Source organism: Plectropomus leopardus, chromosome 12 (genome assembly GCF_026936395.1).
Source record: "Plectropomus leopardus strain MGB_pleo_1.0 chromosome 12, ASM2693639v1, whole genome shotgun sequence".
NCBI classification, from domain to species: domain Eukaryota; kingdom Metazoa; phylum Chordata; class Actinopteri; order Perciformes; family Serranidae; genus Plectropomus; species Plectropomus leopardus.
The window spans coordinates 14912671-14937672 of record NC_142187.1 but is presented as its reverse complement, the minus strand read 5'-3'; the positions used below and the strand labels follow the sequence as shown (position 1 = coordinate 14937672).

The 25002-nt window shown below is 38.7% G+C and overlaps 1 protein-coding gene across 4 annotated transcripts; it reads left to right on the top strand.

Annotated features, from left to right (window-relative positions):
* The first annotated feature begins 14 nt into the window (after positions 1 to 14).
* On the top strand, positions 15 to 24727 carry LOC121951895 (polyamine-transporting ATPase 13A3-like). Of its 4 annotated transcripts, XM_042498381.2 has the most exons (32): positions 15 to 408; positions 2880 to 2949; positions 3468 to 3641; positions 4021 to 4194; positions 4348 to 4418; positions 4918 to 5001; positions 5181 to 5250; positions 5356 to 5490; positions 5628 to 5700; positions 5896 to 6027; positions 6838 to 7005; positions 7166 to 7323; positions 7502 to 7690; positions 8778 to 8839; positions 10581 to 10731; positions 11019 to 11141; positions 11791 to 11941; positions 12084 to 12204; positions 12987 to 13111; positions 13262 to 13425; positions 14611 to 14742; positions 14875 to 14954; positions 15054 to 15096; positions 16427 to 16536; positions 16736 to 16832; positions 17290 to 17362; positions 18097 to 18274; positions 18972 to 19147; positions 20065 to 20153; positions 20335 to 20415; positions 20667 to 20762; positions 22156 to 24727. In XM_042498381.2, the coding sequence occupies exons 2-32, from the start codon at positions 2899 to 2901 to the stop codon at positions 22336 to 22338; spliced, it is 3714 nt and encodes a 1237-aa protein (XP_042354315.2). In that variant the 5' UTR covers positions 15 to 408; positions 2880 to 2898; the 3' UTR covers positions 22339 to 24727. The 4 variants fall into 4 exon arrangements, with proteins under 4 accessions (XP_042354315.2, XP_042354316.2, XP_042354317.2 ...); XM_042498382.2 differs by lacking the exon at positions 20335 to 20415; XM_042498383.2 differs by lacking the exon at positions 20667 to 20762.
* Positions 24728 to 25002: the final 275 nt, after the last annotated feature.

The window sequence follows — 25002 nt, the reverse complement described above, 5'->3', positions numbered from 1 at the left end:
AGTCCCACAGCTAAACATGCCATGTTTTCCACCCAACGGGCCTCTAATTCATACCTGTTGCATTATTGATGCTGTTAAAAGTAAAACTGGGGATATTTGGCACTTTTCGCTGCTCCTTGCACATGTCTCTGTAATCCTACGACTTTTTTTGCATAAATTCAGCCCAAACACGGTGTCCTCTAGTGACCTCACATCCTGTTTTCCCCACTTCCTTCTGAATGGACCGGTTTGGGACGGTCCGGTGCCAGCGCCGCGTGGACCTGTGCTGTGTCGGCGCGTGCCTTCAGACACATGTTAAGATCGGTGTTGCACGGCTGCAGGGGGCACGCGAGCAGACTTTTGATGCAACGCGTTACTCACCTGACTAAACAACGCGTCATGCATTGACAGCGAAGAGAGGAGGCATCGGTAAGTTGTTCATACGCACCAGCTGGTGCTTATTTACTCGGCATTTGTATTATTTGTCGTCTTTTGTGATGTTAAAATAAAGGCGCTCCATCACAAGTTAACAGCAACTCGCGAGACCGTTAAATGACTTCGTAGCAAACGGTGCAAACTTCGCCTGAAAATGGCTCCTCGTTCGCTATTTGGTGCTGTGAGGTCCAGTGTTGAAACTGTGCAAATGTTTGTTTTAACTCTGTTTGGAGACGGCTAACTTGAAGTTTCTTCATTTCCGCTCTTAAAACGTGATGCTCCTCAAGCAACAGCGCGCGCGAGAGATACTGGTTTACATCTTTGAATTAAGCAGGTTGTTTGGCATTTAGGTTATGACATTTCTAATTTAAATTTACATAAACAAAAACACATATTTTTATTTTGCTTTTGTGTAAAGGCACTACAACTCCCCCTGTGCTATCCTGTGTTGTACATAAATAATGAACTTTGAACCCTGAGTAGCCTGCAATAAATCTAAAGCATTGATTGCAGAATCGCTGGCACCAGTATTTACTGTAAGGGCCGATACCAATTATTCGTACGTTATGAGACCGATAACCGATATTTGGAACTTATATACATGTACAATACAAAACATTTCTGTGGAAAATTAGAATCTGGAATATAACAAACTCAGATACAAAACTTTGTTTAAATGCCTGTAGGTTGTGGAGAGTGTTGTCAGGATTATCCATCATGGATAAGGGTTTGTTCAGTGTCCTCCCCTGCATCACAGCTTCAGTGTGTTAGGTTTGCAGTGGGGACCCTGCCACAGTTTCTGAACTGGATTGAAATCGGGACTTTCTTTGGCTGCACCAGCACTGTAACATAGTTGTTTTGAAGCCAGCCGGCGTAGCTTTGGCTTTATGTTTGGGGTCTTTGTCCGCTTGGAAAATAAATCTTATCCAAAGTCCTGTTTGGCTTTCAGTCTACAGCAGTGTTTCAGACAGGGTTTCTCTTTATTTTGCTGCAGTAATTACACTGTTTGGAGTCTTCCAATACCTGCTGCGGAGAAGCACCAGTGCTGCGTGATGCACCACCAGCCGTCATGATGGACATGCTGCTTTTAGTATGATGGAAGAAAAAGTTTTCGTTTAATCAGGTTGTCCCTTTAAAAATCTTACCTGTGGTGCTGTTCATCAGTCTGGATTGTTTTGCTTTACAGAGTGTCGGAGATATCAGCCATAGTCAATCATATCTCTACGCAGAAGAAAAGTGGCAGACTTCCTTTTGCACAGTAATTCAGTTGGTGCGTGTAGTTCAGTAGCAAGAAAATAGTTTCTACATTAAACTATTATCTTGAGTAACTGAGTCATGATTTCTGGAAAGACATATTGCTCTTGAGTTTTACACTTGGTTTTTTTTGGGCACTTTGAGCTCCACAAGCTAAGTGCCATCTAGTTCCATTATATTGGAGAGAATGTGGACATCTCTATGGCCAATATCTCCAACACTCTGCAAGTCACATCAAAACAATCAAGATTGATAAACAGCACTACAGGTGAGAGGAAAAATAAAGAATTTTATTTTGAGGGGTTAAATTTCCTTTTAAAACATATTAAAGTCATACATTTTCTGTGGACTAAGTTTCAAAAATAAGATGCAAGTTCACAAATATTTGCAACAAAAAGACCTCATGCATGATGGTGCTTATTAAGAGGTCAGGTCCTTCAGACCGAGAGTCAAACATTAGTGAAGGTGTGACTGTTTTTGAGCACAGACGTGTGCATAGTGCAAAGGTTTCCATGCATTACAGCCGGTATCCTGCACTGGGACATCGCTTAACAACACAACACTAACGGTTACATTTCACTCTGTGTCGATAAAGTTTTTGAAAGAAATATTGGTAAGTTGACAGGTTCCTGTGTTGTGGGGCTCAGTTAGATTCTTACAGATGAGATGTGAATGCACTGAATATAATCGATGCAATCAAGCCAAAATAAGGTGGTACATCAGTCTCAGTCTCGGCTAATGTTCCAGGAAAACGTCAGTCAACAATTATGGAAAAACCAAAATGAAGGTAGCTGTTTTCTTACTATCACTAGAGGCTTTAAACAATGCCTGTTTATGTGGCTATCATGGCGCAGGTAGATGAGATCTTTCTCTCCTGAAGACAGCTCATTATTTGACAAGTAGATAAGGATTCTCCCTGATAGTGTTTTCATGTTAACTCTATACAAACACATTCCTCTTCTGTTCATCTCCAGTGAGGAATAATGGTCTGTATGATAGAAAGTAACTGAGTCACTGACTTCCTTTCCTTGTTTGCGACTTTATTTGCTTCAAAAGTCATAAAACTGAATTGACCGAGTTTGACGTTGCAACATCTCTGCTGACCAGACAGAGTCGAAAATGTATATGATAAGAAAGCTTCAGCTAATAGAGCACCTTTTGGAAATGTAGCAAGTAAAAGCTGATCCCTCTTTTTTTCTTTTTCTTCGCAGTCGTTGCACTTCTGACAGAATGAAGACAAGAGAAGGGAAGATTATAAACCAGGGTCTGGAGGATGAGATGGTAAATATTATAATTTTAATGCTGCATTTATTATATAATCTATTGTGTCAAACAATGCACGGTCAAATGCACTATTTACACTACTATAAAGTTTTTATAGTGTAAAAGAACAATTTGTTGTGTGATTTTGAGTTGGTATGTTGGATACAGACATTATGACGTGTGGAGGGAAATGGACACAAATAACTAGAGATTTGTAGAATGTTACCTCTTAAATGTCTGTAAAACACTACAGTATCGACACTGAAAAAAATAGTAAGATTGTAATTGTTTTCAGCATTTAATATAGATGCATTTTGATTTTGAGGTGAAATGTCCCTTTAAGGGACACTTCTAGTGGGTTTTGTTTGATAGAAAAAAAAAACCCTGAAATTACTGGCCTTATTTTAATAGGGCTGACAATTGTCATTTTCATTTTTTTATTAATTAAAAAAGGCCTACTTTGATATTTCACAAGCCACAGAGCGGTATATTGTCCCCACCCTTCAGTGCGTTAACACCAGTGTGTGTCGGTGCAGGAGGTGTGGGGTTATCAGCCCTGTCTGTGGAAGATGATCCTGGTGGGTGTGGGTGCTGTGTGCTCCGGGGGTCTCCTGCTGCTTCTGCTCTACTGGCTGCCTGAGTGGGGCGTTAAGGGCACCTGCACACACACCTCGCTGAGGGACGCACACACACTGCTGATCAGGACCACAGTAAGAAAACAGCAGAACTTGCTCTCTTTTTTTCCCCCACAATTGACTCATTTTGCTTTATTTGTAATCCAGATTATCTCCCGTAGGGAGTTTTCATACTTGGAAAAAATCTATTTGACGCAGTAAATTCAGCATTTGTAAGTGAGGACATTTCTGTGTCCCCCAGCTAAAGCAAACAAAAGAGAAATTAGATTTACTGCACCCTTATTTGTCTTTGAATCTATTTCTTCTTTCACAGACTTTTGAGTTTCCTCTGATGCAGATCATAAATCATCCTGAAACATGTTACATTCCTTGGCACTCGTACTGATACTACATATGATTAATTCGATGTAGTCTCAGCCAAGGGGGAAATTAAATTCTTTACATTGTTAAACAGGATGAGTTCAGGCAGTGGTTCAAAGCCAAAGTGCATGTTATGTCGGCTCCGGGGAAGAAACCTTTCGACAGCCTGGATCTGCAGTCCACAGCTCAGCTGCCGAATGGAGACAACGGCATCAGTGCCGCGCATGAGGAGAATCATGGGAAATTTGCCCATAGACAGCTTGCTCAGGTGCATCAGTGGAAAACTGCCTTTTTCATCATTTGTCGCATAGAGGTTTTAAAGACATGCATTTAGGGTTAGATTCTAGATCACTGATTGGCTGGTCTTGTCTGTGAAGTTGTTATACTGTCCACACCTGACCGCCTGTTTCCCTGCTTTTAGATCCACTACTTCACCCACCACAGCACCAAATACTACTGGAATGATGTGACACAGAACTTTGAATTTTATGAGTAAGTGTCACACTAAAACACAACGTACTTGCATTTGGAAATGGTTCTTTATCTCCTTGCTAAATAAAATAGGAATGCAGGATATCAGATTTTTTTGCTCTTATGCCAGTATTTTCCAACTCCTTTTGGCTGATTCTGACGGACACAGTTGTCAATACTCAGCCAGTGCCCTGGTTGTTTATAAAGCAAATGTACCTGAGCCCATTTGTGAATCTGTGGTCATAAAATGAGGTGTGGTCAGGCACATTTGCGCTCAAATTCTGCACCATTTAAATAGCATAAGTGGAGATGGACATGCCCTAAAGGCATTTGTGTCATGAACTTTAGACAGTGTGCTATAGCTTGTTTGAATAGGGCCCTTTAAAGCGATGACGTGCAGATATTATCGTGCATCTCTAAAATAAACTGGTCTGGTATTAGGTAGTTGGTACATTTAGCAACATTTGCATATATATCTCTTGCTCTGCACCATAGAAATGAAAGTGTGTGACTTTTCTAGAGGCTTGGAGGATGTGAAGGTGAGCTGTGCAAGCATCCACTCTGACCACAGCTCAGGACTTTCTAAAACACTGCAGGACTACAGGTACAACCACTTATTCCATGTTTTCCTGCAGACCGTACTTTCATCTCATCTAATCATTTTTCAAAAGTTTCAGTTTTTCATATTCACCTTGGAGGAAGCATCAGGGCATTTGGTTCCCCCCACAGGCATATGATCATATTTAAGTTACAAATATCTCCAAATTCCTTTTGTTTTATCAGGAGGTTGTTTTTCGGAGAGAATGAGATCGCTGTAAGAGTGCCGTCTCTGTTCAAGCTCCTCATAAAGGAAGTGAGTTTAGAGCTCTTTCAGTAACATCGCATCTGGCTCTTTTTATTAGCACGCTAACATCATCACTGCTGATCTTTGTCATGTCTCTCTGTTTTCCTCCGTCAGGTCTTGAATCCTTTCTACATCTTCCAGCTCTTTAGTGTTGTTCTGTGGAGCGCTGAAGACTACTACTATTATGCTACAGCCATAGTGTTCATGTCTGCGATTTCAATAGCTACCTCACTGTATACCATTAAAAAGGTGAGCGTGATAACACAATGCAATAATCTATAATGATCTTTCCAGAGAAGTCTACTTATAGCAACTCGTACGTGTAACTGTGTGTTTGCAGCAGCATGTTTCCTACCTCTTTTGATACAGTGTCTTTCTTATTCCAGCAATATGTGATGCTGCATGATATGGTAGCAGCTCACAGCGTGGTCCGAGTCTCAGTGTGCCGAGGAAATAAAGGCATGTTTTACTCTCTGGCTACTAGTGAAAACAAGGCTTTAAATTATTATTCAGGAATGACTGATGTTGATGTTTTAATGTGTTTATTGTGTCATACATTTTGTGTTTCTGTTTTTATCTCAGAATACATTAATGACTTGGTTGATTTCCAGAAGCATCCCTTTTTTAATCTCTCCTTCTTAATGTTGTTTCTAGATATTGAACAGGCCATGTCAACAGAGCTCGTACCCGGTGATGTCATCGTTGTTCCAGCGAATGGGATGATCATGCCCTGTGACGCTGTGCTCACCAGCGGGACTTGCATCGTAAATGAGAGCATGTTGACAGGTTGTATTCTCCTACACTTGACATTGTTGTTCATCAGGTTCATCATCAGGTTTTTATATGGGGATTTTTTTTGGCTTTTGACTTTATTTGGGATAGGACAGCTCAAGTGTGAAAGCGAGAGAGAGAGGGGATGACATGCAGCAAAGGGCTGAGGCCAGAGTCAGTCTATTTTGTCAGACACACAAAAGAGAACCAGTCTTAATTTTTATTGCCTTGTACACATTATGACAAAAGTGATTTATTACTTTTTTGCAAGATCATAGGCTGCCCACATTGTATTATTGATTAATGTGTCTTAAAACTTTCACTGCTGCTGCTAATAATGGATATTCATCACAAATAATAATCCAATACAATTAACTTTGGCTATGTTTAGACTGCAGGAAAAAGTGGCCCAAACATGATTTTATTGCTCATATGTGACTTAGATCTTTTTTCTTTTTTTCATAACAGCGGAACAACACAAGGAATCTGATCTTTTTCATTCTGATTGGGGTCACATTTATATCAGGTCCTTAATCAGAAACAGGTCTGATCTTTTGCGGTGCAACTTCAGTCTGAATAGTCTTAGTGAAGAGGTGCTGGAATTTTTGATGGCATTGTTTGAGTGAAGCTATTCAAGTCACAGTCCCGTCATTCCTGGCTCTGACGTCGCATCCACACACACTTATGTACGAAACTAGCTCCACAAAAGCCACAATGAAAAATGTGTCTCTCCTTCTCCTCAAGCTCGTTGTCATCTGCTCAGAATGTTGTTGTTTTGTTTTGTTTGAGGTGCGGTTTGAATGTTTGATCTCCATCCATCTTCAGGAGAGAGCGTGCCAGTTACCAAGATAAGTCTGCCCAGTTCAGGCGAGGATGCGGCCGGGACCTTTAGTACAGAGGAGCACAAAAGACACACTCTGTTCTGTGGAACACGCGTTATCCAGACCCGCTTCTACGCTGGAGAACTGGTGAAGGCGGTTGTTGTCAGAACAGGTGATGGTGGGAATAACAGGCTTCAGCCTTGGTGCATGAAAATTGGTCTAATAATTGAGGCGCAGCATACAGACTGATGCCCCTCAGGGTTGTACATGCTCATTTTCTACAAGTGATTATGAGAATATGAAACAGTGCTTATACTCTTGTGCTCCCACAGGCTTCAGTACAGAGAAAGGCCAACTTGTGCGTTCCATCCTCCACCCGAAACCTACCGACTTCAAGCTGTACCGAGATGCTTACCTTTTCTTGTTGTGTCTGGTGGGGGTGGCAGGGATCGGCTTCATCTACACCATAGTCCTCAGTATCATGAACAAGGTGATCTTTTCTTCTGGGTCAGGAAAGGAGAAGATTTGCATGTATCATGTTTTATATCCTATGGATATTGTTATTCAAAGAGATGTTAGGATTCTGTCACCCGATAGAAATCCTTCTTTTAATCGATGATCTCTGGTGTTTGTCAATTACTGATGGGTTTCTCCTTGATCTCATCCAGGTTCCAGTTAAATACATCATAATTGAATCTCTGGACATCATTACCATCACTGTGCCTCCGGCCTTACCCGCTGCCATGACGGCTGGTATTGTGTACGCGCAGCGTCGTCTGAAGCGCGTTGGCATCTTTTGCATCAGTCCTCAGAGGATCAACATGTGTGGTCAAATGAACGTGGTCTGCTTTGACAAGGTAGTTAAAACAGAAGTTTACATTTCTCGCAATTTGTTTTTCTTTTCAGGAAATGCAGTTTATTTAGTGGAATTTGTACTTCAGGGTCTGTATTCATCAGCAGTTATTTGTAGAAGCCATGGACGGAATAAAGTCCTGCCTCAGAATGCATGAAAATTAGTTATAAAGCATCCAAAGCCAATGCCGGTTCGAATAAAAAGGAGAGCGGCTTCTTGGTTTTCTAACCATTATATCCACAAATTAAAATGAGTCATGATGTTTTGAGGAAGTGCTGCAGCTGCACAGTGATGCCATTTGGCCACAACTCAAAATATTATGCTTTTAAAATGTGTTAATGCCATGGTATTGATTTACTTGGGAAGCATCCTAATGTATAATATCTATATATCATGTAGAATATTACTATGCAAAGTTATTTTGACTTTGAAATGTCTCAAAAGTGTCTTACTGCTTGATAAATTATTTCCAATATATCACATCAAGTGAGCATGGAGAATGGTTCCTATTGGTGCAAAAAAGGACAAAAAAAGTTGAGCTGAAGGAATTAATTGATGAGTTGATACATAGAAAAGTAATTGGCAACTACTTTGGCAATCGTTTGAGTCACCTTTAAAAAATGGATGAATATTTATTTGCTTATTTCTCTTCTAAGACATTAAACTGAATGTCCGCAGTGATTTAATTTACTCACAGTGATTGGTAGCAGCCCTAAATCAGTGTTTGGTTTATAAACTTTTGTCTTTGCATATTGGATTTCTGTGGATAAAAGCCAGATGTTTTCTTTTGGACGGTTTCTTCTAAAAAGCTCAGTTGTTTTAATTTTTCAGTTATATTTCCATACTTTTTTGGATGTGTGTGCATTTTGTTGCACGAAAAGCTCAGTCCTTGACTCGCTTGACCACTAGTGTTTATTAAGAAAAGATGTGAAAAAAAAGTTCATTGAGTGATTTTTTTGTATGATTTAAAAATAGGACGGAATACACCTCTATTCCTCTGAAAATTTGGGGTATTAGAATTGATTTCCTGTTCCGAGGCGTGACGATGATGATTGATACAGCCTGAGTTGGTTTGTTTTGTTTTTCTTCAGACTGGTACTCTCACTGAAGATGGTCTGGACCTGTGGGGTGTTCAGCCAGCTGAAAATGGCAGGTAATCCTCTTGGATTTGTTGTTGTTTGCAAACACATCAGTTTCCAGAGAGTAACCAAAAAACAGAAGAGAATCAAAAGTCCAGAGGGATGTGACTGTAGCATGCATTGTTATAGTGCTCTTTAATTGTGTCTAATTAATCCAGCTGGACTTTTTCTCTTCAGTATTTTGACATATTACCTCAGATCGTCAGGTGGGACCTTTCTAGCTATTCCAGAGTCGAGCCTTAAAGCTAAAGGTGATTGTGTTTTTGCCACTGAGGACCCTCGGCTTTAGAGCAGCCTGCCAGAGGAGCAGCGATTTTACCAATTTACCACTTAATAACCATTTTTATAGACTCTTTATTATTTTATGTTGTCTGTTTTTATTGTAGTCCTTTTATTGCTTCAATCGTCTTTTTATTGCATGCATTCCTTTTATTTGTATTTATTTATAATTAATTTAGTCTTGCCTTTGTGTGGTTTTCCATCGTTATATTGCTCTGATTTTGTATCCTGCTTTTGCGTAGTCTGTCAAAGCACTTTGTAAACTCTTTTTTAATTGGGGCTATAGAGTATAAACATACCTATTATTATTATCATTATTATTATTATTTATTTGCACGCCAAAGTTAGTCACCAGTCAAGACTTTTGGTTGTGATGGTATATTATCAACTTTCAGAGATTTTGCCATTATGTTTATGCAGTCGTAGGTTTAGTTCAGACCTTGTAGGAAGTTTTGAAAATCACTAAGCAGAACTGCTTTATGGCAATATTGTATTAGTATATATTTTATATTTAACTTGCTAGATTAGCCAAAAATATATCTTCCGGTTTAGCTATTTTATCTATAAATGGTTTCTCAGGTTGTTTTTTTTTCCAGGATGTACATAACTTTACACATCTGAGGGATCTGAAAGAAGAAAATGTGCCTACTTTGGCTTTCAGTACACCTACGTACCTAGAACACTGGAAAAGAAACAAATTTATAGAGGCCTTAACCAAAATCCAATGACTTTGTTTACTTAAACAGCAAAAGAGCGCTCCTATTTTTCTCTGGAGTTATTTTTAACATTTATCAGGGTGTTTTGAATTTTATCTCTCCTGAAAAATGATAGTTATAGAAGCCAGTAAGAGGCAAGTAAGAAAAAAAAATCTGGCGATCCATCCATCCAAGTCTGATCTAAATTGCTTCTGTGTTTATGACTGAACAACTCAAAAATACTTTATTCATCCCCAAAGGGCTATTTGGGCATGCAGAGTAGCAAGGTAAAAAAACTATACAGAACAACAATAACGTAAAAGACGACAATGACATGGAATAAAAAATAATAATAAAAAAAGCAATAAATAAAGCTGCAATAGATATAAAGCTGTTAACATTACAGATTGCCAGAAGAGTGACAGAAGAGTGGCACCTCCACTCTGGGATGTACTTCAGCTTCTTGTGGCTAACATGAGTATTACAACAACAAACACTTAAAAACCAAATGATCCTGCCAAAACAGTTTTTCACCTGTTTTCACCGAAACAAAACAACAGCAACAAAGGCAGGAATTTAGAAAGCGTGTCCTGGCAAAATCTTTTTTGTCATTTGTTAATAACACAGAAGATAAAACAATCACCAGATTTTTTCTCTCACTTGCCTCTCAGGGCTTCCATAGACTTTATATGTCATTAAATGTATTTCAGCATTAACCTCCTAATACAGTATCATAATTGTCGTTATTTTTTTTCCCTTTTATCCTCCCTCTCTTTAACAGCTTCTCTCCCCCTGAGTCTGATGCAGCTAAAGAGAGTCTGGTGACCAGTGTATTTGTGGCCTGCATGGCTACCTGCCACTCGCTGACCAAGATCGAGGGCGAGCTCTCCGGAGACCCTTTAGACCTCAAGATGTTCAATGCAACCGGCTGGGTAAGCAAAGATTTTCAACGTTTACACCCAGTGTGGCACCACAACTAGCTTGGATACAGTTCTGTGCATGAATTATGCGGCAGCACAATCGTTGCTTTGGCAGAGCAAATTCCTCTTGGCTAAGATGGTTTATGTCTGGTACCATGGTTACTCCAGCTTGAACAGCAGGAAATGCTTCTTCCTTTCAAGAGGAATCTGAGACTATAGTATTTTATGTCACGTCAGACTAATGTAGTTAAAAAGCTCTACATGTTATTAATATATTATATGAATTTACTTTTACTTAGATCCTAGAGGAGCCCACAGAGGAAGAGACTGCTCTACACAATCCCATAATGCCCACAGTTGTGCGACCTCCAAAGCACTTCGTCCCTGAGGCCATTCACAACAGTCCACTAACTCAGAACACGGTACGGTGATTCTCCGTATCATTATTTTGTGATCAGCATATTTGCTTATGGCTGTAAAGAAATATATTTTTAAGTCTGTGCCTTATCTCAGATTTAAGATATTTTTAAATCCTTTTTTTTCCCCAGGAGTTGTCTGAATTATCAATAAGTTGTCCTTTTTCATGAAAACGGCATAATTCTCACAGTGAATAGTATGAAACATTGACGCTTATCCACTTAATTGCCAAGATTGAGATGAAAGATTGAAACCACTCACAGGTCTACACACTAAATATGAAGCTACAGCGGCTTTGCTTAGCGTAGCTTAGCATAAAGACTGAAAACAGGTAAGTCTGGCTCCGCACAAAGGTAATTAGATCTGCTTACCAGCAGCTGTGAAGCTTGCTAATGAATGTGTCATATCAAGTTGGAAGATTTTTGTTAGTTTTCGACAGAGCAGGGGTGGCTGTTTCCCCTTGATTCCAGCCTTTATGTTAATCTAACCACCTCTGATAATGATCCTCTTATCCAACACCCAACAAGAAAGTGACTATCAGTTTTTTCCAGAATGTCAAACTATTCCTTTAAACCTCAAGTGAAATAACAACAGATTTAAAGTTGCTGTTTTTTCTTTTTTACATGCATACACTGTGTGTCTTTTGCTCCGCAGTCCTGTGAGATTGGTATTGTGCGTCAGTTCCCCTTCTCCTCGGCCCTGCAGAGGATGAGTGTGGTGGTCCGGAGGCTGGGAGAAAAACACATGAACGCTTTCTTGAAAGGAGCACCGGAGGTTGTGGCCAGCCTCTGCAAACAGCACACAGGTCTGACACACTTCTCCTAAAAAAAAACAGACAAAAAAACCTTTCAGTGTCTTTAGGGACAGCCTTTATATCTCTGCATGATAAACAAATACTGCACTCATCTCAATAGGCCAGACTGACACTGCCCTGTCCTTCTCTTCAGTCCCACAGAGCTTCACAGAGACTCTGGAGACATACACCAGGCAGGGCTTCAGGGTTATTGCCCTGGCACATCGACAGCTGGAGTCCAAACTCTCCTGGCACAAAGTCCTGAGTCTCAGCAGGTACTCCCTCCGTCCCTCCACAGATAACACTGCACACGCAGCTACTGACACAGATCTTACAACACTGTAACTTAGTTAAAAATCAGCCTGTACTTCCCATTTTTCATGTCTGGAGGACTTCACTCCACTGATAACTGGACAAACAGATCAAATTACATCATGCCCAAATATTTACAGTACTGCCGCAGCAGAGCAGAAAATGTTCCAGTTCTCTTAAACATGAGCCGCTGTGTCTGTTATCTCAAAATCAAACTGCAATCTGTTTGCTGGACGCATAACTTTGCAAGCACATATAAAGGAAGCATAAAAAGATCAGTTTTCCATTAACAGTAGCCTCAACCTATCAGAATATGACACAACCTCAAGATAAGGAGCAATCTGAGTGAAAGGGTTTAACTGTAATCAGGGATTTGCCCCAAATTAATTAACTATTCGGACATCTTGCTAGATAAAAGAGGTAAAGATCTTTTGAAGTGGGGTTGTATGAGGTATTTATCCAAAGTCAGTGTATTATCTGCAGTAGATGGAGGTCAGCACGCCTCCAGTTTAGAGAAGCTGGCTGGATTACAATCATGGAAGCTAAGCAATGAACTACTGTGGATGGGTAAAGCAACCAATTCTATTTTACCCACCTAAAAATGCAACAAATTCAATTTTATCATCTTTATGATAATGTAGAAAATAACTGACTTTTGTAGAAGTGCACAAGGAAAACATTTCCATGTTAATGCGACAAATAAGTGGTGTCAGAGGTGGTAAAATGCTTGATTTGTTGCATTTAGGGACCTGATAGAAACCAACATGGAGTTCCTTGGTTTGATCATCATGCAGAACAAAATTAAAGAGGAGACTGCCGGGGTTTTACGAGCATTACATCAAGCAAACATCCGCACTTTGATGGTCACGGGTAAATAATTTTTGTGACTTAATTCATTTATTCTGTTTTTTTTCAATGTTAAGTCATCATTGCAGGGATGCCTGATGTGCTCTATAAAGAATAAAATCATGCATGTCAGTGTCAGTACATCGTCTTTACCTCCTCTTTTATTTCTGTCAGGTGACAACATGTTGACGGCGGTGTCGGTGGCTCGAGATTGTGGGATGGTACGTGCACATGAGAGGGTCATTATTGCAGATGCTGCGCCTCCTAAGGATTCCCACCCTGCCAGTATCAAGTGGCATTACACTGAAAACCCTGCTCAGACCGACAAGGACAATCAGGTGAGACAGAAAGCCTCAAAGTAGTCACGTTTAATTTTTTAAAGAGCACTCAGGTGTGTGAACTTGTATACATTTTCTGAAAAAATGATTAGATAAAATGGATAATTCCCATCCGAAATAATTCAGGAACTCGGGGTGCCTGGTGGCTCAGTGAATAGAGCAGGTTCAATTCTGGCTTTGGCCATTTGCTGCAGGTCAGGTCAGTTCTGGGGCTGGCTGAGACCCCTTAGTTCCAGTGAAGAGAAACCTTAATGCTCCAGCTTACCAGGACATTTTGGACAATTCTTTGCTTCCAACTTTGTGGGAACAGTTTGGGGAAAGCACTTTTCTGTTCCCGCATGACTGTGATGCAGCGCACAAAGCAAGGTCCATAAAGGCATGGTTGGATGAGTTTGGTGTGGAAGAACTGGACTGGCCCCGCACAGAGCCCAGACCTCCACACCTTTGGGATGAACCAGAATGGAGATTGCGAGCCAGGCCCTCTTGTCCAAAATCAGTGTCTGACCTCACAAATGCTCTTCTGGATGAATGGGCAAAAATTCGCACAGACACACTCCAAAATCTTGTGGAAAGCTTTCCCAGAAGAGTGGAAGCTGTTATAGCTGCAAAGGGGGGGCTGACTCCATACTAAGCTCCTGTAGGTATAATGTGTAGTTGGCCCAATACTTCTGTCTATGTAGTGTATGGGTAAAACATCCATGTTTTAGAATTTGTAGCTTCTGTGCAGCAGCATTCATACTTAAAGCATTGTCTGTTATTTAATTTTAGTTTCATAATTATCTTCTCTTTTGTTCCTGTGGTTGAATAAGATGATGCTGCGAGTCCTGTTTAACCAGTCTGCTGTTGTGCTTTATAAAAGTTCAAGACCTGCATGTTCACGAAACTCTTTACAGTAATTTATGCCCCAAGTAGAAAAAGAATTGCTCAAATGTCTAAACAAGTCAATGCAAAGGGATAAATACTGCAGAGTTTTATCAAACCACCACTGAAACATGCTTGGTGTCATTTATAATTGTAGAGCTTGTCATTAGCAGTTAAACATTCATTAATAACTTAGTTACTGCTTGTGTAAGTCAGAGAAGAGCACAGACATGTGTCTGATTAAATCTTCCAAAAGTAATGCAAGATAATCTGGTAGTTTTCTGGTGTTCCAGTGATATTATTGTCTCATTTTCTCTCCCTCAGACTGTGGAGATAAACTTGGAGGACAGGTTACATGACAAGCATGTTACTCAGCAGGAACAGAGCTATCACTTTGCTGTGAGTGGCAGAGCCTTCGCTGTTATCACTGAGCACTTCCCTCAACTCGTCCATAAGGTACAGGCTCCTCTCCACACATAAACGTCCACGTGTTCAGATTAGCATCAGCTTTACAGCTATGTAGGTTTTTTTGGCATCATGTTGTTTAGATGCTGTAATTTTGTGTATCTCCACATGGGGGCACTGCAGCTCGTGCTGGGAGCCACTGTGTTTGCCCGCATGGCTCCAGACCAGAAGACTCAGCTGGTGGAAGTCCTGCAGAGCATGGAGTGAGTCCCTTATTTGTTTAAATCTGTTGATGAGCTTATATTCCATCTGATGGAGATCATATGATTATATAGATGTCTCCCACTTTGTTTTCCTTCCAGCTACACAGTTGGGATGTGTGGCGATGGTGCCAATGACTGTGGAGTAAGTAGGGATTACTTTTTTTATTTAATATGTACAAGTCATAACAAATCAATACGCAGAAAAATAACAACATGCTGGAGTATGATTTGCTCTCAGAAATACAGACAAAATAAAGTAAATGTAACACAGTTGTGGAAGTGTTCAAATCCTTTACTAAAAATTACATAAATACAGTTGAAAAATAGTCAGCTATCCAACGATTCAGCAATATTTTGTGAAAGTTTTGAGAAGTAGAATTTGTTGGTTGTAATATCTATGAGTTTATTATAAATAATGTGCTGCATGTAAAACCTTATTCCTCAAAGTCTGTAGTATTCAAAATATAGGGCTGTACCGTATGTTTTTTTGTTGTTTAAAAAAAACAACATTTGAAGCTTCCGCTGAGTTTTTCCAGTATGGCTTTGAATGTCTTATATTTTATGACATCATAACCCTAAAAAAAATAAATAAATAAAATAATGATCCAATGACCGTTAAAATAAATGGTCATGGACTAATGAGTTAGCCTTTTTGTCATCAACCTTCTCGAGTCTTGACAGTTTGATTATTTTGGCATGCGCTGATGTTGTCATTTTGAACTAATTTAAGCTTCAGTTGAATCACGTGATTTTTTTGCATTCAGCAAAAGTTCGGCTATAATAATACCCATGTAGCATGTATTTCATGATTGTACTGTAGGGTGAAGTAGTAGTTTTAGAAGAGTGCTCAAATGTGTAAAAAAAAAAAACAAAAAAAACATTAACTAGCCCCTTGTGACAAACCGTTTGGTCACTTGAAGTAATTCTGTTAAATCAACATTATTTGATCAATACATATAATTTATGGTGCTGTCAGATTACTGCTACAGATGTGTGTCTCCCTTTGTTTGTTGACACAATGAAAAAGTTTTTTTTTTTTGAGAGGCAAACTTTAACATATATGGATTAAAGCAGAACATTATGAATCTTTGAAAATGATTACATCTGTCTGTTTTTCAATATATTTTTGACTTTTTGACTCCAGAATGCTCTGAAATTATTGGAAATATCTAGATCACATAAGTTGGAAACAATCCTAAGCACCCGCCAATGTCCTTTTCAAATAGTTAAATACTAATAATATTACTGCTGCCAAGAAATACCACCAACAGAATGAACAGACATGAGAAAAAACGCTCTGCGGTATGTGAATGATTTAAAATTCAAATGAAGCTTAAAAGTTAAAAAGAAAAAAAAGTCAAACTACTCAAATAAAGATGTAGCACATAAAAGCATAACACGTGATATTCTTGTTGTTAATAGTTAATAGTACCTCAGAGTGATTTATACTAAGTAAGCTCTCTCTGTCTCAGGCTCTGAGGAGAGCTCACAGTGGGATCTCGCTGTCTGAGCTGGAGGCTTCTGTTGCTTCACCCTTCACCTCCTCCACCCCCAACATCTCCTGCGTCCCCAACCTCATCAGGTAGCACCTCATCTGATGGAAGGTCATCCAGAAGAGAACATTTATTTCAGATTTGTTGCAAATTGTTTAACTCGTTTTCAAACGTCTTTATATCAGTTCTGTCTGTAACCACCAGGGGTGTAATGATACAATGATCCTGATCCATTTAAAGGTTTTCTGTCAAGGTTTTTAATGCCCCTTATTTTCTTTGATTCCAAAGGGAGGGCCGAGCTGCACTCATAACATCATTCTGCGTTTTCAAGTTCATGGCTCTCTACAGCATCATCCAGTACCTCAGTGTCACCCTGCTCTACTCGGTAAACATGCTGCTGTTTCTCAGTCGTACACTTTAGAGATGCCAGTGCAGCTCTGGATTATTTAACACCTGGTGAGAAATAACATTGCATTATTTGATTTACCTTGACTAAAATGGGGTAGCATTTTTTAAAAGGAAAAAGAAAACATTTCTAGTATGATAAAAAAAAATTTCCACCTTGAGAATTGCGCAGTGTTTCCAGCAGCATAATAAAACACCAAAGACATAATTCATTTTTTTTCATGTTCTTGGTGTTTTAAATGTGATGTTTTTCTTATTGAAGGTCTTAAATTTGTTAGCTTGCATGGTTAGTGCTGCCAGGTTACAAACACAGGTGTGGTTTCCACATGACATACAGAGAGCTGAAGTCAGTGAGTCTTAAATATTAAGACACTGCAGATCCACTCCTCTTCTGCTATATGACTGCATATTTATATTCAACTTTTCTGATATTGTAGATCCTCAGTAATTTGGGAGACTTTCAGTTCCTCTTCATTGACATCGCCATCATCCTCATCATCGCCTTCACAAGTGAGCAGCATGAAAACCAGAGTTTTACAAAAGCAATCAAATATGATAACTTACAGTATTTGAGGAACTTCATCCATAAAATGATCATTTGTGTCGCAGTTACTCACCCCATGTTAGGTTGAATTTGTTAAGAAAACAGTTTTTCTTGCATGCCACAGTGAACAAAGAATCTAAAAATTTAGAAAATTAATGATGAACTGAAGTAAAAGGGGTTCCACTGTTAAAAACAGCAAAACAATACCAAAACATCAGGTCACAAATTCTCACACAAATCATGCAGTACAATCCAGGTTTCATTTTTCCAGTTGTAGGTTCAGAACATATTTTTACTAAAACCTTCATGTGTAAAACACAGCTGCATTTGAACAAACTCTTTTTTTATTTTCCACTGAGCAGAATTGACACATGCAGTTGCCCAGGTATGCTATTTGTATGCTTATGTGTTTTTAAAAAACAATGTTTCTGTGAAAATGCATGTGTTTGGAAAATACTAAGCATAACTGGATAAATGAGATGTGGATTATACTGCAGGAGTTGTATAAGAGTTTGTAAACAGATGTTTTGACATAGTTTTACTGTTGTCTAATGTGGACCCGTTTTACTGTATTAAGGATTATCTCAATATTTTGAGTTTTCTTCATGAATTCAATATGACACAGGGTGAGTAATCTATATACAAATACTCACTTTGTGGGTAAAGTTTTCCTTTAACTCACAGTAACTCCTGTCTTTAGTGAGTCTTAACTCTGCGTGGAAGGAGCTGGTGTGGCACCGCCCGCCGTCCAGTCTGATCTCTGGTCCACTGCTCTGCTCGGTTCTGACCCAGATCCTCACTTGCCTGGTCTTCCAGGTCCTGGCTTTCCTCTTAGTACGACAGCAGAGTTGGTATGAGACATGGACACCTCAGTCAGAGTGAGTAACTCGTCGGAAATGAGCTCCTGCGAAACTACAAATCAGTAAATCACTGATTGGTAAATATATTTAGATGCTGCTTTATTGTTGGAAAGAGATATAATTTGGCCAGCACATTATAAAAAAAAAAAAAAGAGTATTAAAAGTTTTGATTTTAAAGTTACCAATTTTTTTTATAATAATGATTATTAATATTGAATATTAGATAGAAAAATAAATGTTATTCCTTTAGTCTTTTACTGTATTTTAAAAAATCGGTAATTCAAGCATTTATAACTCGAGTCGTTTGTCTTGGCCTGCTCTCCAGCTTGGTGTTTGTTGACTTCAAACACTCTTTACAACTGTGAGAAAATCTAAATAAAACAACAGTTACACATTATGATCACTTGATACTAATAATGGAGAGAAATGAATGGACAATGAGTCTGATCGTCAGGCTTTGTTCACATAATCTAATCAAGAAAGTTGTGTAAAGGCAAAAAAATGACAACAACAATCCCATGTTTCTTATTAGTTAAAACATTTTTAAAACTTTTCCGTTTTCCGCTGCTTTGTTTTCATTGATGTATCTGCCTGTGGTTAATTGTGGTTAGACTCAGTGACACATGTTACATCATGTAAGCTGATCTGTAGATAAAAAGGTGATAAAACAGCAGTACTGAGTAAAACCTTCCTCTTCTCCTCTCTTCTCCTGCAGTGCCTGTAACATCTCCAACTCCAGACACAATGTGAACGTAACAAGCCCCCCTGACCCCAAAAACATTAGAAACTACGAGAACACCACCCTCTTCTACGTCTCCTCCTTCCAGTATTTGGCTGTTGCAATCGTTTTCTCCAAAGGAAAGCCCTTCAGACAACCAAGCTACAAAAACTGTAAGAGTCAGAGTGACGTCTTTGGAAAGAGATATTATTCTCAGCACAGAACAAGTATAAATAGGCCTGACACCTTATCAAATTTTTTTTTAAAAGCATTTAAAATTTTAATTTTTAAGATAATTTTTTAAATGATAACGATTATTTATATGTAGTATATATGTAGTCCTTTAGTCTTTTACTGTATTTTTAAATTCAGCAGTTCAAGCAGTTATAACTCCTTTCTCCTAAATGCATCCATTATTTTTCTAAATCTACTTCTTCATCACTTCAGTATGAATGTGACATCAGATACATACAATTAATCATCTTCCATATACAGTGGTGAAAAAAAGTGTTCAGACCTTTTACATGAGTGAAAATAGTATTACAGTGTGAGAATACTTCGTTACAAGTAAAACTACTGCATTCAAATCATGTTCAAGTAGAAGTATTGGCATCAAAATATACTTCAAGTCCCATCATCAGGGTGTCTGCAAGTCCTTAAAAAGTCTTGTAATGTCTGTCTGTAATTAAATTTTGTGTAATTGTAAATACTAGGCCTTGAAAGGCATTGAATAGCCTCACATTTGAATTTATGATTTCTAAAAAACATTTGATCAAACTTAATTCATCCAGTCATCTAATAATTCATTTTTGTCAGATGAATCAAGCTCTTCTGTGCGAAAGATTTCCAATTTTTCCAACCACTGAAGCTCATTTTGTCTTCCTCCTTAATTCCTGTGCTGACATGTTGGCAAAATCTAGATGATCCTAACTCACTCTAATAACCACATTCCACATATATACTACTTACCTTTATTTTTAACTGCAGTGATTGAATAACGAAGAAATGATTTGGCCAAAAATCAGTCTAAAGTACTTGCAAGTTGAAAGTACCCATTTGTCAATGAATTTCTGTTGCTTTATTTCATCAGGGCCTTTCATGCTGTCCTGCATCAGTCTGTACACTTTTCTACTTTTCATCATGCTGTATCCGGTTCCTGCCATTGACAGCTTACTGGAGGTAAACTTATTTTTTGCCACTTTTTGTATGTTGTTGTTGCATTATCCATTTTAGAAAATAATCCAGAGTAAAGGTGCAACAGCGGCTGAGAAGTTGCATGAACTTGACGATGATGCTGTGTGTGTGCTTTTGTGTTGTGTTGCATTGGGTGCTCTCATCCTGCCGCTCTGCCTACACTCAGATCGTGTGTGTTCCCCATGACTGGCGCGTCACACTGGTCATCATTGTCATGGTGAATGCGGCTGTGTCTTTCATGCTGGAGGTATGCTTCAGAGACATCGCACCCTACAAGCTCTCTGTGACTGATCTCCTTTTATTTTTTAATTAGAAAACTGTGATTTGCATGCATTGATTTTTTTTCCTGCTCAATCTGTGCTCAGTAGTGCATCGCTGCCTAATGAATGAAATCAATGAATGATTTCCTTTTGAGGTATTTCTCTGTGCTGTTTCTGTGGCTGTAACGCTGTCTTTACGACAAGCTTCTTCTCAAGTTCACACTGAAATCTCCTGTAGATTTTGATCCTTGACATCATCTTGCGGAGGCTAGTTTTCAGATGCAATCAGGGGGCAAATCGCCCCACAGAGCCCCAGTCTGCTGGCACACCTCAGGTCAGGAAGCTTTTCGCCTCTCTTCTGATTTCACTGTATAGAAAGCAGTTATTCACATTCTTTACTTACTAATTGTCTTGCTTCATTTTTTTCTCTGATGACCTGTTACATGTTTAGACTGCTGTATAAATGATTAATAGAGACTACATCTAATAGAACTAATATACTAAATAGTAATCTTTTATTCTACTACATTTCATTGAGGTCTTTGTGTTGAGAATTTATTTGACATAAAAATACTATAGCGAAGCTCTTGATATTAATACAATAAGAATGTAACAGAATTTATTTTGAATGGCCACATCATCGGCCCTTCAAACTTTTCTCTTTTTACTAAAAGGAATACTTCACCCAAAAAATGATATTTTGTATATCAAATACTCACCCCAAGTTACATTTAATGAGTGAAGGAGACTTTTTTGCATTCCTCTGCTGTGAACAAAGAATCCAAACAGAGACAATTCTTAAGGAATATCTGATCTGCATTTAACAACAACAACGCCATATCAAAACACCTGTTTAAGACTCTTCAACAACTCGCGCAGTATAATATAAAAAGTCTCATTTATCCAGACTTGTGCTCAGTATTTCCCAAAAAGACCAACAGAGAACTGAACTAAAAGTGAAAGACACCTATGCTCTTTGTAAAGCCAGACTGAACTTACAAAAAGTATAATTTTACCTTGTTGAACACAGGAGCTGCTGGTCAATCACGTAGGTTATTTGTGTTATTGTGTGACTTTGATGAATTCAAACTAACCCTTTAAAACACCAAAGTCACAAACAGCCTACTGATTGTGCCAGCAGTAGACCAGCAGCTCCTGTGTTCAGCGAGGTAAAATGACTGTTTTGGTCAATGGAGGCTGGCTTAAGAGAGCATTGATAAGTTTTCAGTTGAGTTCTCCTTCGGAAAGAGCCGTCATGAAGAGTTTAGGAAGTACTGAGCATACAACTGAAAAAATGAGAATTTGATTATACTGTTTTAGTTTTATGAGTTTGTAAGTAGATGTTTTGATATTATTTTACTTTTTTTGAACATGGCCTCTTTACCTCCAACTTGAATTTTCTTTATTTTTGGATTTTTTGTTTTCTGTGGAGGCATGCCTGAAAAACAATTTTTTTTCTTCTGCAAAACACTGGGTGAGTAATTGATAAACAAATGGACATTTGTAGGATTAAGTACTTCTGTTAAATGTCCAACCAATTGCAATATTTCCTGCAAATAAAAATAAGCTTCATTTTGCAATGTGAATAAAATCTAAATATATGAGGTGCTTTGATCACAAAACTACCTGAAGAGGCTCATTCAAGCATTCAGCAGAGATGATGTGAAAACATCAATGCTGCTTCTTCTCTGACTCGTTTCTGATGCTCACGCTTAACATATTCTCAGGAGGCCAACGACCGCTGTGGCTCATCTTTCCTATCCTGGTTGTTCTGTCGGAGAAACAAGCCTCCAAGGGTGCGCTACATGCACCTGGCGCTGGAGCTGCAGGATGACGGGGACTGGCCCCCCAGACCCTCCACTGTCACCTACGCCAGCAATCCACAATCCCACATTTGTGACCCCCTCTGACGCCAACGTGACCAACAAGCAAACTACTGCACAGGCTAAACCTCAAATCCCCAACAAGCCTCCATGTTGACGTGGCGTGAGTTGAGCCCAGAGATGTGATGGATGCTTGGATGATGTGTGTGCGACGTGGATCCTGCTGGATGCCAGTGACCAGTCCAGGTCATAAAGGTGAGGCTCTGACACTGAGTTTCTCACCCATACATTTTGATTCACCTCACCAGGATGGACAAACACTCTGCACCTGATTTTCGTCGTACTGTCTTGTCACACTGCTGAAACTTGAGCCAGAGGTCTTCGTTAAAGGAATAGTTGAGCATTTTAAGAAATAAAAGTACGCTTATTTTCTAGATTAACATTACTGTTATATCTGTATGCTAAATATAAAGATAGTCACAGCAATTGCGGGCTGGTTTAGCTTAACACAAAGACCCAAAAAAGGTGGAAACAGCTAGCCTTGCTCTTGTCTGACTGTACTCAAATCGCCAAAAAAATACATTTGAGAAACTCAAAAGGAAATCACAAATTATGACCTGCTACTCAAGATAATCCACAGACCTTGTTGTGAGCAGTTTCACATAGGAACTATTTTCTTTCTACTAAACTACACCCACCAACCATATCACCGCTCAGAAGGAAGCATGCATCTACTGCTAGCTCACCTAGCACCACTGAGCTAGCTAACATTACAGCTCAGCCAAGAAGGACGTCATTAATATATATTCGCCCATGAGTAGATGCACGTTTCCTTCTGTGTTGTGATATGCAGAGGAGGTGTGACAGTGCTGTTGAATTTTTCAACTGTATTTTTTAAACACCATAAACCAAATGCCAACTAGTTTTTTTTACTATATTGGAGAGAAGGCAGACGTCTCTGTGGTCAATATCTTCAAAACTCACACCAGAACAGTCTAGATTCATAAATAGCGCTACAGGTAATAGGAAAAGTATGTAATTTTGGTAATAGGAAAAATATGTAATTTTGATTTTTGGATGCTCTGTCTCTTTAATACGTTATCTTATTTGGTTTATACCATACTTAAGCCTAAGTGTGAAAACGACACGTTGCAGTTTTTTCGAGTAGAAAGGGTAAAAACAGTGAAATGGTATGAAACAGTTAAACAGTCTAATTCTAAACTTAAGTGCTAAATAGAAATTAGTATTTTTTACATGTTTTCAACAAGTAATATCTAACATTTATGAGGTGTTTTGAAAGAAATCTCTGAATTTTCTTTACGTGGACTGGCTGGTTCTCTGTGAATCTCACTCCAGGCTTGCTGTTTTTCCTGTTTCCAGTCTTTATGCCAAGCTAAGCTAAGCTATCCGGTCCTGTCTGGAGCTTCATATTTACTATACTGACATGACAGAGGTATCAATCTACTCATCTAACTCTTACCAAGACAACAAATTAACAGTTTTCCCAAAATGTCTAACTATTCCTTTAAGATGATTGAATGACTTACTAATTACATTGTATTTTAATGTACACTGGACAATGAGAAATGTATATGAATGTCAGATGAGTCGTTCCATTGTTGTAAACACTTTTTGCTATCTGACCCATTATTTGAATTTTTTTTTCAGTCTGACAGATCAGATACATCACACATATTCAGTTGCTGTTTGATCAGTCAGGTCCGTTTAAGGCCTAAAAGCACTGGAGGAATCTTTCCGCTTCACTGTGAATAGAAACAGTTTTCCACTAAAATTAGCTGCTGCTAAAATCTAAAAGCTGTAAAAAAGTATTAGGTTAATGGATTCAAAGAAACATGAGAGACTTGTGTCTTTTTGCAGTTTTATGAACATAACTGGTACTGTTGAATTTCTAAGACAGAAAATGTTCAACTGCTGCATTTCTGTCGTAGAGATGCTTCAGATGAAATTCTTCCTGTGGAAGAGAGAGACACAGAAATCCCCTGCGCTGACCCTGTTTTAAATCTGTATTCCTGGTGTGTGTGTGTGTGTGTGTGTGTGTGTGTGTGTGTGTGTGTGTGTGTGTGTGTGTGTGTGTGTGTGTGTGTGTGTGTGTGTGTGTGTGAGAGAGAGAGTGAGAGGGAGAGAGGGTGTGTCTTAGATAATAAGAGAACCAGAATGAACCATTTCTGTGTCCCTTGAATATATAAAATCTTTGGTCTTTTTCTCAAAATAAGACTTTCTGTGTTCAATAAAATGTGAGAAATAATTACCCCATTTGACATCACTATGGTACTATTTACTGATGATGTTTCATTAATTAAAACAGTTGAACTAAAACAAATCAATGAGAGAACTGCTACTGTAACAATTTTATAACTGTTGATTTTTATGTAGCATTTTAAACTCTTTACAGCCACTGTATAAATATATTTTTTTTAGTTAAGGTCAAAATTGAAATAAATATGAAAACATATAAGACTTAGTTTTCTCTTTATTTCTCTTTTATATAATTTAAAATACCATTTTTATATATTTTTTTACATTGTAATACAGTTTTTGTTGTTACTTGTATGAGTAAAAAGTGTCAGTGTTTTCCCGTGTTTGCTCTGCAGAACTCCCATTACATCTCCCAATAAATCTGTGTATTAAGTCACTCTTGCGTGCTTCGTGGGGGGCTGACCCTGGTCACACTTTTTCAGCCAAGACTTACTGATCAATTATGGGCTTTCCCAGCCTCCTCGCTGCCTGGCA

What these genes read in the sequence shown, in the direction of transcription:
- LOC121951895 (XM_042498381.2), top strand. Translation starts at nt 2,899, where the DNA reads ATGAAGACAAGAGAAGGGAAGATTATAAACCAGGGTCTGGAGGATGAG. An exon ending in CCCATAGACAGCTTGCTCAG is followed by an intron (nt 4,195 to 4,347) that starts GTGCATCAGTGG and finishes CCCTGCTTTTAG; the next exon opens with ATCCACTACTTCACCCACCA. An exon ending in AAAACACTGCAGGACTACAG is followed by an intron (nt 5,002 to 5,180) that starts GTACAACCACTT and finishes TTGTTTTATCAG; the next exon opens with GAGGTTGTTTTTCGGAGAGA.